This window comes from Oncorhynchus tshawytscha, linkage group LG14 (genome assembly GCF_018296145.1).
Source record: "Oncorhynchus tshawytscha isolate Ot180627B linkage group LG14, Otsh_v2.0, whole genome shotgun sequence".
Taxonomy (NCBI): Eukaryota; Metazoa; Chordata; class Actinopteri; order Salmoniformes; family Salmonidae; genus Oncorhynchus; species Oncorhynchus tshawytscha.
In genome coordinates this window covers 57514986-57532485 of record NC_056442.1, presented here as the reverse complement: position 1 = coordinate 57532485, position 17500 = coordinate 57514986, and the positions used below count along the sequence as shown (strand labels likewise).

Below are 17500 nucleotides of genomic sequence, written 5' to 3'. Positions count from 1 at the left end.
CCCCAGGAAAGGAGGCAGTCCCGCAAACCTGTGGGCACGTAGGTGCGATTTTCCGGGCACTGTGCAGGTACTGGTTCTGTACGCAGGGCCTGCCGTATGTCGGCATCCACATCCCACACCACTGGCGCGATGATGCGGAACGGAGGGATGATGGAGGTCTCCTCTTCCTGCCTCTCCTCTGCGTCATAGAGGCGAGGCAGGGCGTCCGCCTTCACGTTCTTCGAGGCTTCGAGGAAATCGTGAATTGTTACCTGGCAAAGAATAGAGCCCACCTGTCTTGGGTTTAGTCTGATGTACTCCAGTTTGCGGTGGTCTGTTCACACCAGGAAAGGGTGTTTGGATCCCTCCAGCCAGTGCCTCCACGCCTTCAGAGCCTTCTTGACCGCCAAGAGTTCCCAGTCCCCTACGTCGTAGTTCCTCTGGGCGGGGCTCACTAGGTTGGAGTAGAAAGTGCAGGGCCGGTGCTATGGAGGGGTTCCGGTGCGCTGAGATAACAATGCCCTGACTCCTACTTCGGAGGCATCCACCTCGATGATGAAGGAGAGTTAGGGGTCGGGAGCAGTGGGGAAACGTGCCTTCAGCGTGTCGAATGCCCTCTCCGCCTTCGCCGTCCAACGAAGCTGCTGGGGTACGAGGCGCAACCACCGTGCTGATGCTCCGGATGACCCTCTGAAATTAGTTGACGAACCCCAGGAATCGCTGGACTACATTCACGGACTTGGAGATGGGCCATGACCTGACTGCGCTGATGCGTCGTTCCTCCATCTCCACTCCCTTCGTGGAATGACACTTCCTTCCAAGGACACGGACCACTGGAAAAACAAACATTTCTCCTGCTCATGCTCCAACAGTCTTCTCAGCACAGACCTGACTAAAGAGACGTACTGGACGCGGTCAGCAGAATAGACCATAATGTGGAGGACTGAAGGAGCATTAGACAGGCCAAAGGGTATTACGAGATACTCGTAATGACCCGTGGTTGTGGAAAAACTGACTAGCTGACTGGCTAACTGACTGGTTAGCTGACTGGCTAACTGACTGGCTAGCTGACTGACTGAACAGCTGACTGGCTAGCTGATTGGCTGACTGGCTAGCTGACTGACCGGCTGACTGGCTAGCTGACTGAATGACTGGCTGATTGGCTGACTGACTGACCGGCTAGCTGACTGGATGACTAGCCGACTGACTGGCTAGCTGACTACCTAACTGGCTGAATGGCTAGCTGACTGCCTAACTGGCTGACTGGCTAGCTGACTGGCTGACTGGCTAGCTGTGACTGCTTAACAGGCTGACTGGCTAGCTGACTGGCTAGCTGACTGGCTAGCTGACTGGCTGACTGGCTAGCTGACTGGCTGACTGACCAACTGAATGACTAACTGGATGAAGTTTTTGACTCACTGACTGACTGTCTAACAGGCTGACTGGCCGGTTGACTGACTGGCTGACTGCCTAAATGGCTGACTGCCTAACTGGCTGACTGGCTAACAGGCTGACTGGCCGGTTGACTGGCTGACTGCCTAAATGGCTGACTGCCTAACTGGCTGATTGGCTGACTGTTTAACAGGTTGACTGGCCAGTTGACTGGTTGGTTCTTCTCCTCTCCTCTTCTCTCCTCCCTATACTTCCCTGCTGTGGAAGTGAGGAGACCAGAACAGCAGCTGATATCTTTAGGTTCCTTGCCGAATGGCTAGCTGACTGCATAACTGGCTGACTGGCTAGCTGACTGGCTGACTAGCTAGCTGACTGGCTGACTGGCTAGCTGACTGGCTAGCCGACTGAGTGAGGAGACCAGAACAGCAGCTGATATCTTTAGGCTCCTTGTTGAATTAGTCATTAGAGAAACATAGAACGCTAAGCACACACAAACGTACTCACGGGCCGTGGTGTGTGTGTGTGTGTGTGTGTGTGTGTGTGTGTGTGTGTGTGTGTGTGTGTGACCTACTGAGGATCCTGGCGAATCCAAAGTCACAGAGTTTGATGACTCCTGTCTTGGTGAGGAGGATGTTCTCTGGCTTCACATCCCGATGAATACACTGAAACACACACACACACACACACACACACACTATTACATAACTGAAAAGTAATATAGATGTCAATAAAGCTATGAAACAAAATAACTCAAAAGTTAAAAAGATAACCTTTCTAGCACACAGACATTAGAAGTAAGAATTAGCTGAAACTAACGTTGTGTTTGTGGCAGAAGTTGACGGCCTGCAGCGTCTGCCACACTATACTCTTCAGTTGAACCTCAGGGACCCTGGAGGAGACCAGAACACAACAGGATGTTTTATAGAACATACAGAGGTCAGAGGTTATAGAGGGATACTTAGTTGTTGTCAATAGTTCAGAAACACATACAGTTGAAGTCAGAGGTTTACATACACTTAGGTTGGAGTCATTAAAACAAAACACATTTTTTGTCAACAAACTATCATAATTCCATGTGGGTTAGAAGTTTACATACACTAAGTTGACTGCGCCTTTAAACAGTTTGGGAAATTCCAGAAAATGATGTCATGGCTTTAGAAGCTTCTTGACATCATTTGAGTCAATTGGAGGTGTACCTGTGGATGTATTTCAAGGCCTACCTTCAAACTCAGTGCCTCTTTGCTTGACATCATGGGAAAATCAAAGAAATCAGCCAAGACCTCAGAAAACAAATTGTAGACCTCCACAAGTCTGGTTCATCCTTGGGAGCAATTTCCAAATGCCTGAAGTTACCACGTTCATATGTACAAACAATAGTATACAAGTATAAACACCATGGGACCACACAGCCATCATACCGCTCAGGAAGGAGACGCGTTCTGTCTCCTGGAGATGAACGTCCTTTGGAGCGAAAATTGCAAATCAATCCCAGAACAACAGCAAAGAACCTTGTGAAGATGCTGGAGGAAACAGGTACAAAAGTATCTATATCCACAGTAAAACGAGTACTATATCGACATAACCTGAAAGGCCGGCCAACAAGGAAGAAGCCACTGCTCCAAAACCGCCATAAAAAAAGCCAGGCTACAGTTTACAACTGCACATGGGGACAAAGATCGTACTTTTTGGAGAAATGTCCTCGGGTCTGATGAAACAAAAAAATAACTATTTGGCCATAATGACCATCGTTATGTTTGGAAGAAAAAGGGGGAGGCATCATAAATTCATCATAATAATCATCATGATATGTAATGCTACTGTAAATTCATCATAATAATCATCATGATATGTAATGCTACTGTAAATTCATCATAATAATCATCATGATATGTAATGCTACTGTAAATTCATCATAATAATCATCATGATATGTAATGCTACTGTAAAGTCATAATAATCATCATGATATGTAATGCTACTGTAAATTCATCATAATAATCATCATGATATGTAATGCTACTGTAAATTCATCATAATAATCATCATGATATGTAATGCTACTGTAAATTCATCATAATAATCCTCATTATAATCATTGTGATATTGTTATGTTCTCAGATCCTTTCTCGTTACATCCAAACGGACTGCTGCTTTAAACAGTTCTCTATCACCCGGGCAACTGTATGCATGTCGCCCCTAGCAACCACAGCTTTTGTTTTCAGGGGCGGCTTGAGTTTCTGCTGCATGGCATTCTGGGTAAAGGACCTGTAGTGAGGCAGCGAGGGAGGAAGCTTTCTCCTAACATAATACACACACTGCCCTTTGTCTTGGGAACGGAGAGTGTGTGGGGTAGAGGGGTGTCTGTGTGTTCTATAAAACATCCTGTTGTGTTCTGGTCTCCTCCAGGGTCCCTGGGGTTCAACTGAAGAGTATAGTGTGGCAGACGCTGCAGGGCGTCAACTTCTGCCACGAAACACAACGTTCTGTTCTTGTCTAATGATATTCTGCATTATATCATTCTGTATTACGTGTCATGTTTTGTGTTGGACCCCAGGAAGAGTAGCTGCTGCTTTTGGAACAGCAGCTGGGGGATCCCAATAAAATACCAAATACTTCTAATGTCTGCGCGCTAGAAAGGATTTCTTTTTAACTTTTGAGTTATTTTGTATCATAGCTTTATTGACATCTATATTACTTTTCACTTCTGTAAAAGCGTGTGTGTGTGTGTGTGTGTGTGTGTGTGTGTGTGTGTGTGTGTGCATGCATAATGTGTCAATTAAAGTATGCTGACACAATACTTTTTCTTCTAACGTTCTCTGTCTTTAGTGTCTCTTAGCAACGGTCTCCCACCACGTAGTTCAGACGCTGTTCCTCCTCTCTGTCCCTGCCTCTCATTCTGTCTGTCCCCTATCTTTCCTTCTCCCTCTCTTTCTCTTTCTCTGTCCCCCTTCTCCCTACTTCCCCACCCCCTACCTCATTCTGTCTGTCCCCCTATCTCTCCCTCCCCTACCCTTCTCTCTGTCCCCCTATCTCTCCCTCCTCCTCTCTGTCCCCCTATCTCTCCCTCCTCCTCTCTGTCCCCCTATCTCTCCCTCCCCCTCTCTTTCCCCCTATCTCTCCCTCCCCCTCTCTTTCTCTCTGTCCCCCTATCTCTCCCTCCCCCTCTCTTTCTCTCTGTCCCCCTATCTCTCCCAACCCCTACCTCATTCTCTCTGTCCCCCTATCTCTCCCAACCCCTACCTCATTCTCTCTGTCCCCCTATCTCTCCCTCCCCCTACCTCATTCTCTCTGTCCCCCTATCTCTCCCTCCCCTACCTCATTCTCTCTGTCCCCCTATCTCTCCCTCCCCCTACCTCATTCTCTCTGTCCCCCTATCTCTCCCAACCCCTACCTCATTCTCTGTCCCCCTATCTCTCACAACCCCTACCTCATTCTGTCTGTCCCCCTATCTCTCCAACCCCTACCTCATTCTGTCTGTCCCCCTATCTCTCCCAACCCCTACCTCATTCTCTCTGTCCCCCTATCTCTCACAACCCCTACCTCATTCTGTCTGTCCCCTATCTCTCCCAACCCCTACCTCATTCTCTCTGTCCCCCTATCTCTCCCTCCCCCTACCTCATTCTCTCTGTCCCCCTATCTCTCACAACCCCTACCTCATTCTGTCTGTCCCCCTATCTCTCCCAACCCCTACCTCTTCTGTCCATCCTAGTGGTCAGACTAACCACCAGGCAAAGTATATGACGTGAGGAGTCACTAAATGAAACAGGAAAGATGATCTTGGTGATCAGTCATAGAGCTCCTGAGAGTGAGAGAGTTAGACTAACACAAAGGACATCACATGTTTATTTTAGCAGCTGAGTTGGGGTTGGGCCCGAAAGAGTCATGACAGGGTGATAAGAGTTAACGTACCCACGGGGTTAGGGAGTCATGACAGGGTGATAAGAGTTAGCGTACCCACAGGGTTAGGGAGTCATGACAGGGTGATAAGAGTTAACGTACCCACGGGGTTAGGGAGTCATGACAGGGTGATAAGAGTTAGCGTACCCATGGGGTTAGGGAGTCATGACAGGGTGACAAGAGTTAACGTACCCACGGGGTTAGGGAGTCATGACAGGGTGATAAGAGTTAACGTACCCACGGGGTTAGGGAGTCATGACAGGGTGATAAGAGTTAACGTACCCACGGGGTTAGGGAGTCATGACAGGGTGATAAGAGTTAACGTACCCACAGGGTTAGGGAGTCATGACAGGGTGATAAGAGTTAGCGTACCCACGGCGTTAGGGAGTCATGACAGGGTGATAAGCGTTAACGTACCCACGGGGTTAGGGAGTCATGACAGGGTGATAAGAGTTAACGTACCCACGGCGTTAGGGAGTCATGACAGGGTGATAAGCGTTAATGTACCCACTGGGTTAGGGAGTCATGACAGGGTGATAAGAGTTTGCCTACCCATGGGGTTAGGGAGTCATGACAGGGTGATAAGAGTTAACGTACCCATGGGGTTAGGGAGTCATGACAGGGTGATAAGAGTTAGCGTACCCACAGGGTTAGGGAGTCATGACAGGGTGATAAGAGTTAACGTACCCACGGGGTTAGGGAGTCATGACAGGGTGATAAGAGTTAACGTACCCATGGGGTTAGGGAGTCATGACAGGGTTATAAGAGTTAACCTACCCACGGGGTTAGGGAGTCATGACAGGGTGATAAGAGTTAACCTACCCACGGGGTTAGGGAGTCATGACAGGGTGATAAGAGTTAACGTACCCACTGGGTTAGGGAGTCATGACAGGGTGATAAGAGTTAGCGTACCCATGGGGTTACATGACAGGGTGATAAGAGTTAACGTACCCACGGGGTTAGGGAGTCATGACAGGGTGATAAGAGTTAGCGTACCCATGGGGTTAGGGAGTCATGACAGGGTGATAAGAGTTAACGGGGGTTAGGGAGTCATGACAGGGTGATAAGAGTTAGCGTACCCACAGGGTTAGGGAGTCATGACAGGGTGATAAGAGTTAACGTACCCACGGGGTTAGGGAGTCATGACAGGGTGATAAGAGTTAACGTACCCATGGGGTTAGGGAGTCATGACAGGGTGATAAGAGTTAACGTACCCACGGGGTTAGGGAGTCATGACAGGGTGATAAGAGTTAACGTACCCATGGGGTTAGGGAGTCATGACAGGGTTATAAGAGTTAACCTACCCACGGGGGTGTCGGTCCAGCTCGTTCAGGACGGTCTGCTCACAGAACTCAAAGACCAGGTGGAGACGTCTCTTCCTTCTGAAAACCTCCAGGAGGTTAACCAGGTTCACATGCTTCAGCTGCTGAAGGGATGAACACAGTGGGTGGTGAGAGGGTGCTGTCTGTCTGTCTGTCTGTGTTTAAGAGCCTGGTGTGTATCTCTCCTACCTTCAGCATGCGTATCTCCCTCAGTGCTATCTTCCTGATGACTGGGTCATCCTCTGACTCAACAAACTTCTTGATAGCGACTATCTGTCCGGATTCCCTGTGTCTGCATTTAAACACCACACCGTATGAACCCTCTCCAATCTTGGCCAGCTTGTCATACTTCTCCATCAGACAGGTGAGGAAGTGACCTGTCACACACAAAACACTTCTTCTTTTCTTTTGCTGATATTCTGAATACGTAGCCTTCAGATCTGTCGTTTCACTGAGGTCCTACAGGAGGAACTACAGTTCTTTTGAGCTTGTTATTTCAGAGAAATGTACATCCTACTCACTACAATCACTATATGTACTCACTGCTGTCTGTGTTGACTCGGAGCGCCAAACGGTCTTCAGACCAAATTATATGTACATCCACGCGAACATGATCGCACCCATGACGTCTTTAGGCGCAGGTATATTAAGTATTTCCCGCTTTACTGCTTTCAACTCAATTTCCAATTATAGGCTGACTTCGATTGACGTTGTTAACGCGCGGTTCTCTCCGGTAGACCGAGTCATTCAACAGAGTGGTTCTCGTTTCCACTTCGTTGGGACCAACGCTGGGCGCCTTACCAACAGCGGTTCCTTGGTTACCCGGTAACTCGTCATTCCCGTTTCAGCTAAAGGTCGATAATATCCTGCTCGTGGTCCTTAGTTCTCCGTTCTGTAATCCTATTATGTTGTTGATGCTTATATTTACAGGCGCAAATATAGCCTACACCTTTTGGCGTCGGCGACTCCAGTCCTCGGTGCACCTGATCGCTCCCATGGAAACACGTCTGAGAGGTGAGACAGGGTGACTACCGTGGTTACAGTATATCTACGTTACCTGTCCATTAGTTACACATGGTGCTGCCTATAACATATATGTTGGGCTGGGTTTCTTTGAGAAAATGGTGTAATGTCCAATATTGATGTGAAATGATACCTAACTTAAATTAGTTAATGATAAGCTATATTGCTATATTTACAATAGGCCTAACCTCCATTATCATACCATGCAAGTTCCATTCTCTTGCTATAGCATATAAAATACATCATGAACTGGGAACAACTACAATCTACACTGAACAAAAATATAAACGCAACATGCAAAGTGTTGGTTCCATGTTTCTTGATCTGAAATAAAAGATCCCAGAAATGTTCCATACACACAAAAAACGTATTTCTCTCAAATGTTGTACACAAATGTGTTTACATCCCTGTTAGTGAACATTTCTCCTTTTGCCAAGATAATCCAACCACCTGACAGGTGTGGCATATCAAGAAGCTGATTAAACAGCATGATCATTACACAGGTGCACCTTGTGCTGGGGACAACAAAAGGCCACTCTAAAATGTGCCGTTTTGTCACACAACACAACGCCACAGATGTCTCAAGTTTTGAGAGATGGTGCAATTGGCAGAAATGTCCACCAGAGCTGTTGCCAGATAATTGAATGTTCATATCTCTACCATAAGCCGCCTCCAATGTCGTTTTAGAGAATTTGGCAGTACGTCAAACCGGCCTCACAACCACAGACCACGTTTCACCAGGCTAGCCCAGGACCTCCACATCTGGCTTCTTCATCTGCGGGATTGTCTGACACCAGGCAACCAGACAGCTGATGAAACTGAGGAGTATTTCTGTCTGTATGTAATAAAGCCCTTTTGTGGGGAAAAACTCTGATTGGCTGGGGCTGGCTCCCATGTGTGTGTGCCTATACCCTCCCAGGCCCACCAATGGCTGCGCACCTGCCCAGTCATGTCAAATCCATAGATTAGGGCCTAATGAATGTATTTAAATCGACTGATTTCCTTATTTGAACTTGCATTTATATTTTTTGTTCAGTTTTACTTTTGATAAAATGGTTAATATTTTGTTAAATCTGACTGTATATTGTAGAGAAGACAGTTGCTTAATGATTGTTTAATGTTCATACTCTGCTATATTATTAGAAACCAGGGGCTACCAAGCAATCATGAGAGCATATCATAGTCTGTCTGGGGCAGTGGTTGGAGAAGGCCTAAGCCATCCAATACCATAACAGCTGGTTGATTCCACCCCTTCCTCTACTTGGCATGGTACACTGTGTTGGTCTAGTGGTGGTTTTCTGTGGTCCACTGTGGAAGACTAATGCAGTTGTTGACGTCAACAACAACAACAACAACAACGATCCCACGGGAAAAGCAAGTTTATCATCTTTAAAAAACGTTTAAAAGCAAAACGGGGTCAACAGGGTCGACATGTATCTACAACACAGCTAGTTGCCAAAGAAGGATGCTGTGGAATTAGAGACTGTGGTTGAAAATGTGAAAAACAGACACATTAAGAAGTGGTGTCAATGAGGTGCAACCTTGGTCGTGTGACGAGTGACCTTTAACCTTAGACGTGTTAGCTTCCTTACTTCCTTAAGTGCCTAGGCTGTAGCTCAGTGGGCTAACACAGTCTGTTGGTGCGCAGGACACCTGTGGTCAAACCGAGCCGGTCATCTTGTGTTATCATCAAATAAAGACGAGGCCAGTAAACATGAATGATGCAGCCTTTGAGCCAATTGGTAAATTCCAGATTTTTTTATTTAACTAGGCAAGTCAATTAAGAACAAATTCTTATTTACAATGACAGTCTACACCCACCAAACCCCGACGACGCTGTGCCAATTGTGCACCCCCCCTATGGGGACTCCAAATCATGGCCGGTTGTGATACAGCCTGGATTTGAACCACAGTGCCACTCGGGAGCCCTAAGATTCTTAAGTGTGCTCAACATTGACTCAGTTCTGTCTGAGATATCACATGGGTCTAGTAAACGCACAAACAAACGTACGGATGGAGACAGATCCACAGGCCGTTCCCCTGATTTCATCTTGGGGGACAGTAATATTCTCTTATTCAATTGTCTTACCAGAATCTCCCAGCGACATCATTAGTATTCAGTACCTGTCTTGACCACCAGGTGGCAATGTGAGTTCATGAATACAACCAACCTGTGACTACTTTAGTAGTAGAGGACACAGCTATTGATATTCTACTGTCTTTTATCATTGCACCTTTTCAACCAAGGTGATCATTGTGGCAGTTAAGTTCATGTGTATGAGAATGTTCACTGCTGTCTCTCTGTCTCTCTGTCTCTCTCTCTCTGTCTCTCTGTCTCTCTGTCTCTCTCTCTCTGTCTCTTTCTCTGTCTCTCTATCTCTCTGTCTCTCTATCTCTCTCTCTCTCTCTCTCTCTGTCTCTCTCTCTGTCTCTCTCCCTGTCTCTCTGTCTCTCTCTGTCTCTGTCTCTCTGTCTCTCTCTGTCTCTCTGTCTCTTTCTCTGTCTCTCTGTCTCTCTCTCTCTCTCTCTCTCTCTCTCTCTCTCTCTCTCTCCTCTCTCCCTGTCTCTCTGTCTCTGTCTCTCTGTCTCTCTCTGTCTCTCTGTCTCTCTGTCTCTCTCTCTCTGTCTCTGTCTCTCTCTGTCTCTCTGTCTCTCTGTCTCTCTGTCTCTCTGTCTCTCTCTCTCTGTCTCTCTCTCTCTCTGTCTCTCTCCCTGTCTCTCTGTCTCTCTGTCTATCTGTCTCTCTCTCTCTCTCTCTCTGTCTCTCTGTCTCTCTGTCTCTCTGTCTCTCTGTCTCTCTGTCTCTGTTACACTGTCACTCTGTCTCTGTGTCTCTCTGTCTCTCTGTCTCTCTGTCTCTGTTACACTGTCACTCTGTCTCTGTGTCTCTGTTAGTGAAAGAGTGGAGGGTTTGGTCCTCCTATAGATTAGTAAAGGACTGGAGGGTTGGGTCCTCCTCTAGATTAGTGAAGGATTGGAGGGGGTGGGTGGGGTTATATCCTTCCTGTTTGGCCCTGTCCGGGGGTGTCCTCGGATGGGGCCACAGTGTCTCCTGACCCCTCCTGTCTCAGCCTCCAGTATTTATGCTGCAGTAGTTTATGTGTCGGGGGGCTAGGGTCAGTTTGTTATATCTGGAGTACTTCTCCTGTCCTATTCGGTGTCCTGTGTGAATTTAAGTGTGCTTTCTCTAATTCTCTATTTCTTTCTCTCTCTCGGAGGACCTGAGCCCTAGGACCATGCCCCAGGACTACCTGACATGATGACTCCTTGCTGTCCCCAGTCCACCTGGCTGTGCTGCTGCTCCAGTTTCAACTGTTCTGCCTTATTATTATTCGACCATGATGGTCATTTATGAACATTTGAACATCTTGGCCATGTTCTGTTATAATCTCCGCCCAGCACAGCCAGAAGAGGACTGGCCACCCCACATGTGCTCTCTCTAATTCTCTCTTTCTCTCTTTCTCTCTTTCTTTCTCTCTCTCGGAGGACCTGAGCCCTAGGACCATGCCCCAGGACTACCTGACATGATGACTCCTTGCTGTCCCCAGTCCACCTGGCTGTGCTGCTGCTCCAGTTTCAACTGTTCTGCCTTATTATTATTCGACCATGCTGGTCATTTATGAACATTTGAACATCTTGGCCATGTTCTGTTATAATCTCCACCCGGCACAGCCAGAAGAGGACTGGCCACCCCACATAGCCTGGTTCCTCTCTAGGTTTCTTCCTAGGTTTTGGCCTTTCTAGGGAGTTTTTCCTAGCCACCGTGCTTCTACACCTGCATTGCTTGCTGTTTGGGGTTTTAGGCTGGGTTTCTGTACAGCACTTTGAGATATCAGCTGATGTACGAAGGGCTATATAAATACATTTGATTTGAATTGATTTGAGGGTTGGGTGCTCTAGATTAGTCAAGGACTGGAGGGTTGGGTCCTCCTCTAGATTAGTGAAGGAGAGGAGGGGTGGGTCCTCCTCTAGATTAGTGAAGGACTGGAGGGTTGGGTCCTTCCCTAGGTTAGTGAAGGACTGGAGGGTTGGGTCCTTCCCTAGGTTAGTGAAGGATAGGAGGGTTGGGTCCTCCTCTAGATTAGTGAAGGAGTGGAGGGTTGGGTCCTCCTCTAGATTAGTGAAGGAGTGAAGGTCTGGGTCCTACCCTAGATTATTTAAGGAGTGGATGGTTGGGTCCTCTAGATTAGTGAAGGAGTGGAGGGTTGGGTCCTCCTCTAGATTAGTGAAAGAGTGGAGGGTTGGGTCCTTCTCTAGGTTAGTGAAGGGTTGGGTCCTTCCCTAGGTTAGTGAAGGATAGGAGGGTTGGGTCCTCCTCTAGATTAGTGAAGGATCAGGTGTTTGGGTCCTCCTCTAGATTAGTGAAAAGGTGAAGGGTTCGGTCCTCCTCTAGTTTAGTGAAAGAGTGGAGGGTTGTGTCCTCCTCTAGATTAGTGAAGGAGAGGAGGGTTGGGTACTCCTCTAGATTAGTGAAGGGTTCAGTCCTCCCCTAGTTTAGTGAAGGTCTGGGTCCTCCCCTAGATTAGTGAAGGAGTGGAGGGTTGGGTCCTCTAGATTAGTGAAAGAGTGGAGGGTTGGGTCCTCCTCTAGATTAGTGAAGGAGTGGAGGGTTGGGTCCTCCTCTAGGTTAGTGAATGAGTGGAGGGTTGGGTCCTTCCCTTGGTTTGTGAAGGACTGGAGGGTTGGGTCCTCCTCTAGGTTAGTGAAGAAGTGGAGGGTTGGGTCCTCCTCTACATTAGTGAAAGAGTGGAGGGTTGTGTCCTCCTCTAGATTAGTGAAGGATCGGATGTTTGGGTCCTCCTCTAGATTAGTGAAAAGGTGAAGGGTTCGGTCCTCCTCTAGATTAGTGAAGGATTGGAGGGTTCTGTCCTCCTCTAGATTAGTGAAGGAGTGGAGGGTTCGGTCCTCCTCTAGATTAGTGAAGGAATGGAGGGTTGGGTCCTCCTCTAGTTTAGTGAAGGGTTGCATTGTCCCCTAGATTAGTGAAGGAGAGGAGGGTTGGGTACTCCTGTAGATTAGTGAAGGTTTCAGTCCTCCCCTAGTTTAGTGAAGGCCTGGGTCCTCCCCTAGATTAGTGAAGGATTGGAGGGTTTGGCCCTTCACTCGGTTAGTGAAGGAGTAGAGGGTTGGGTCCTCCTCTAGGTTAGTGAAGGAGTAGAGGGTTGGGTCCTCCTCTAGGTTAGTGAAGGAGTGGAGGGTTGGGTCCTCCTCTAGTTTAGTGAAGGAGTGGAGGGTTGGGTCCTCCTCTAGTTTAGTGAAGGAGTGCAGGGTTGGGTCCTTCTCTAGGTTAGTGAAGGGTTGGGTCCTTCCCTAGGTTAGTGAAGGATTGGAGGGTTGGGTCCTTCCCTAGGTTAGTGAAGGAGTGGAGGGTTGGGTCCTCCTCTGGATTAGTGGAGGGTTGTGTCCTCCTCTAGATTAGTGAAGGATCAGATGTTTGGGTCCTCCTCTAGATTAGTGAAAAGGTGAAGGGTTCGGTCCTCCTCTAGATTAGTGAAGGAGTGGAGGGTTGGGTCCTTCCCTAGGTTAGTGAAGGAGTGGAGGGTTGGGTCCTCCTCTGGATTAGTGGAGGGTTGTGTCCTCCTCTAGATTAGTGAAGGATCAGATGTTTGGGTCCTCCTCTAGATTAGTGAAAAGGTGAAGGGTTCGGTCCTCCTCTAGATTAGTGAAGGAGTGGAGGGTTGGGTCCTCCACTAGGTTAGTGAAGGAGTGGAGGGTTGGGTCCTCCTCTAGATTAGTGAAGGAGTGGAGGGTTGGGTCCTCCTCTAGATTAGTAAAGAAGTGGAGGTTTGGGTCCTCTAGATTAGTGAAGGAGTGGAGGGTTGGGTCCTCCTCTAGATTAGTGAAGGATTGGAGGGTTGGGTCATTCCCTAGGTTAGTGAAGGAGTGGAGGGTTGGGTCCTCCTCTAGATTAGTGATGGAATGGAGGGTTGGGACCTCCTCTAGTTTAGTGAAGGGTTGCGTCCTCCCCTAGATTAGTGAAGGAGTGGAGGGTTCGGTCCTCCTCTAGATTAGTGATGGAATGGAGGGTTGAAACCTCCTCTAGTTTAGTGAAGGGTTGCGTCCTCCCCTAGATTAGTGAAGGAGTGGAGGGTTGGGTCCTCCTCTAGATTAGTGAAGGGTTCAGTCCTCCCCTAGTTTAGAGAAGGCCTGGGTTCTCCCTAGATTAGTGAAGGAGTGGAGGGTTGGGTCCTCCTAGATTAATGAAAGAGTGGAGGGTTGGGTCCTCCTCTAGATTAGTGAAGGAGTGGAGGGTTGGGTCCTCCTCTAGGTTAGTGAATAAGTGGAGGGTTGGGTCCTCCTCTAGATTAGTGAAGGAGTGGAGGGTTGGGTCCTCCTCTAGATTAGTGAAGGAGTGGAGGGTTGGGTCCTCCTCTAGGTTAGTGAATAAGTGGAGGGTTGGGTCCTCCTCTAGTTTAGTGAAGGAGTGGAGGGTTGGGTCCTCCTCTAGATTAGTGAATGAGTGGATGGTTGGGTTCTCCTCTAGTTTAGTGAAGGACTGCAGGGTTGGGTCCTCTAGGATAGTGAAGGAGTGGAGGGTTGGGTCCTCCTCTGGGTTAGTGAAGGAGTGGATGGTCGGGCCTCTAGATTATTTAAGGAGTGGAGGGATGGGTCCTTCTCTAGATTAGTGAAAGAGTGGAGGGTTGGGTCCTTCTCTAGGTTAGTGAAGGGTTGGGTCCTTCCCTAGGTTAGTGAAGGAGTGGAGGGTTGGGTCCTTCCCTAGGTTAGAGAAGGAGTGGATGGTCGGTCGGGTCCTCTAGATTATTTAAGGAGTGGAGGGAAGGGTCCTTCTCTAGATTAGTGAACGAGTGGAGGGTTGGGTCCTTCTCTAGGTTAGTGAAGGGTTGGGTCCTTCCCTAGATTAATGAAGGAGTGGAGGGTTGGGTCCTTCCCTAGGTTAGTGAAGGAGTGGAGGGTTGTGTTCTCCTCTAGTTTAGTGAAGGAGTGGAGGGTTGGGTCCTCCTCTAGGTTAGTGAAGGATTGGAGGGTTGGGTCCTTCCCTCGGTTAGTGAAGGAGTGGAGGGTTGGGTCCTCCTCTACCTTTGCGAACGTGTGGAGGGTTTGGTCCTCCTCTAGGTTAGGGAAGGGTTGGGTCCTCCTCTAGGTTAGTGAAAGAGTGGAGGGATGGGTCCTCCTCTAGATTAGTGAAAGAGTGAAAGATTGGGTCCTCCCCTAAGGTTAGTGAATGAGTGAAGAGTTGGGTCCTCCTCAAGGTTAGTGAAGGAGTGAAGGGTTCGGTCCTCCCCTCGGTTAGTGAAGGATTGGAGGGTTGGGTCCTCCTCTAGTATAGTGAAGGAGTGGAGGTTTGGGTACTTCCCTTGGTTAGTGAAGGAGTGGAGGGTTGGGTCCTCCACTAGGTTAGTGAAGGACTGGAGGGTTGAGTCCTCCTCTAGATTAGTGACTAAGTGAAGGGTTGGGTCCTCCTCTAGATTACTGAAGGAGTGAAAGGTTGGGTCCTCCTCTAGATTAGTAAAGGAGTGAAGGGTTGGATCCTCCTCTAGGTTACTGAAGGAGCGGAGGGTTGGGTCCTCCTCTAGATTAGTGAAAGAGGGGAGGGTTGGGTCCTCTAGATTAGTGAAGGACTGAAAGATTGGGTCCTCCCCTAAGGTTAGTGAATGAGTGAAGGGTTGGGTCCTCCTCAAGGTTAGTGAAGGAGTGAAGGGTTGGGTCCTCTAAATTAGTGAAGGAGTGAAGGGTTGGGTCCTCCTCTAGATTAGTGAAGGAGTGAACTGTTGGATCCTCCTCTAGGTTAGTGAAAGAGTGGAGGGTTGGGTCCTTCTCTAGGTTAGTGAAGGTTTGGGTCCTTCCCTTGGTTAGTGAAGGAGTGGAGGGTTGGGTTCTCCTCTAGTTTAGTGAAGGAGTGCAGGGTTCGGTCCTCTAGGATAGTGAAGGAGTGGAGGGTTGGGTCCTCCTCTGGGTTAGTGAAGGAGTGGAGGGTCAGGTCCTCCTCTAGATTATTTAAGGAGTGGAGGGATGGGTCCTCCTCTATATTAGTGAAAGAGTGGAGGGTTGGGTCCTTCCCTAGGTTAGTGAAGGAATGGAGGGTTGGGTTCTCCTCTAGATTAGTGAAGGAGTGGAGGGTTGGGTCCTCCTCTAGGTTAGTAAAGGAGTGGAGGGTTGGGTCCTTCCCTCGGTTAGTGAAGGAGTGAATGGTTGGGTCTTCCTCTACCTTCGCGAAGGTGTGGAGGGTTTGGTCCTCCTCTAGGTTAGGGAAGGGTTGGGTCCTCCTCTACCTTCGCGAAGGTGTGGAGGGTTTGGTCCTCCTCTAGGTTAGTGAAGGATTGGAGGGTTGGGTCCTCTAAATTAGTGAAGGAGTGAAGGGTTGGGTTCTCCTCTAGATTAGTGAAGGAGTGGAGGGTTGGGTCCTCCTCTAGGTTAGTGAAAGAGTGGAGGGTTGGGTCCTCCTCTAGGTTAGTGAAAGAGTGGAGGGTTGGGTCCTCCTCTAGATTAGTGAAGGACCGGATGGTTAGGTCCTCCTCTAGATTAGTGAAGGATTGGAGGGTTGGGTCCTTCCCTTGGTTAGTGAAGGAGTGGAAGGTTGGGTCCTCCTCTAGATTAGTGAAGGAGTGAAGGGTTGGGTCCTCCTCTAGATTAGTGAAAGAGTGGAGGGTTGTGTCCTCCTCTAGATTAGTGAAGGATCGGATGGTTAGGTCCTCCTCTAGATTAGTGAAAAGGTGAAGGGTTCAGTCCTCCTCTAGAATAGTGAAGGATTGGAGGGTTCGGTCCTCCTCTAAATTAGTGAAGGAGTGAAGGGTTGGGTCCTCCTCTAGATTAGTGAAGGAGTGAAGGGTTGGATCCTCCTCTAGGTTACTGAAGGACCGGAGGGTTTGGTCCTCCTCTAGATTAGTGAAAGAGGGGAGGGTTCGGTCCTCGTCTAGATTAGTGAAGGACTGAAAGATTGGGTCCTCCCCTAAGGTTAGTGAATGAGTGAAGGGTTGGGTCCTCCCCTCGGTTAGTGAAGGAGTGAAGGGTTGGGTCCTCCTCTAGATTAGTGAAGGATTGGAGGGTTGGGTCCTCTAAATTAGTGAAGGAGTGAAGGGTTGGGTCCTCCTCTAGATTAGTGAAGGATTGGATACTCCTCTAGGTTAGTGAAGGAGTGGAGGGTTGGGTCCTCCTCTAGATTAGTGAAGGAGTGGAGGGTTGGGTCCTCCTCTAGATTAGTGAAGGAGTGGAGGGTTGGGTCCTCCTCTAGGTTAGTGAAGGAGTGGAGGGTTGGGTCCTCCTCTAGATTAGTGAAGGAGTGAAGGGTTGGGTCCTCCCCTATGTTAGTGAAGGAGTGGAGGGTTGGGTCTTCCTCTAATTTAGTGAAGGAGTGGAGGGTTGGGTCCTCCTCTCATTTAGTGAAGGAGTGGAGGTTTGGGTCCTCCACTAGGTTAGTGAAGGAGTGGAGGGTTGAGTCCTCCTCTATATTAGTGAAGGAGTGAAGGGTTGGGTCCTCCTCTAGATTAGTGAAAGAGTGGAGGGTTGGGTCCTTCATCTAGATTAGTGAAGGACTGGAGGGTTTGGGTCCTCCTCTAGATTAGTGAAGTAGTGGAGGGTTTGGGTCCTCCTCTAGATTAGTGAAGGACTGGAGGGTTTGGGTCCTCCTCTGGTTTAGTGAAGGAGTGGAGGGTTTGGGTCCTCCTCTGGTTTAGTGAAGGAGTGGAGGGTTTGGGTCCTCCTCTGGTTTAGTGTAGGACTGGAGGGTTTGGGTCCTCCTCTAGATTAGTGAAGTAGTGGAGGGTGTGGGGCCTCCTCTAGATTAGTGAAGGAGTGGAGTGTTTGGGTCCTCCTCTAGATTAGTGAAGGAGTGGAGGGTTTGGGTCCTCCTCTAGATTAGTGAAGGAGAGGAGCGTTTGGGTCCTCCTCTAGTTTAGTGGAGGGTTGGGTCCTCCTCTAGATTAGTGAAG

The 17500-nt window shown here is 48.5% G+C and overlaps 1 protein-coding gene across 1 annotated transcript in view; it reads right to left on the bottom strand.

Moving 5' to 3' along the window:
- The window catches only part of LOC112239296 (cyclin-dependent kinase-like 1), a 34330-nt gene extending 27088 nt beyond the window's left edge, over positions 1 to 7242 (bottom strand). Inside the window, exons 1-5 of the mRNA XM_042297732.1 lie at positions 7134 to 7242; positions 6780 to 6967; positions 6573 to 6694; positions 2188 to 2260; positions 1943 to 2033 (exon numbers count right to left, since the gene is read on the bottom strand). Of these exons, the coding sequence (XP_042153666.1) occupies positions 1943 to 2033; positions 2188 to 2260; positions 6573 to 6694; positions 6780 to 6947 (454 nt within the window). The 5' untranslated portion in view covers positions 6948 to 6967; positions 7134 to 7242. The remainder of the gene's footprint in view (positions 1 to 1942; positions 2034 to 2187; positions 2261 to 6572; positions 6695 to 6779; positions 6968 to 7133) is intronic.
- Positions 7243 to 17500: the final 10258 nt, after the last annotated feature.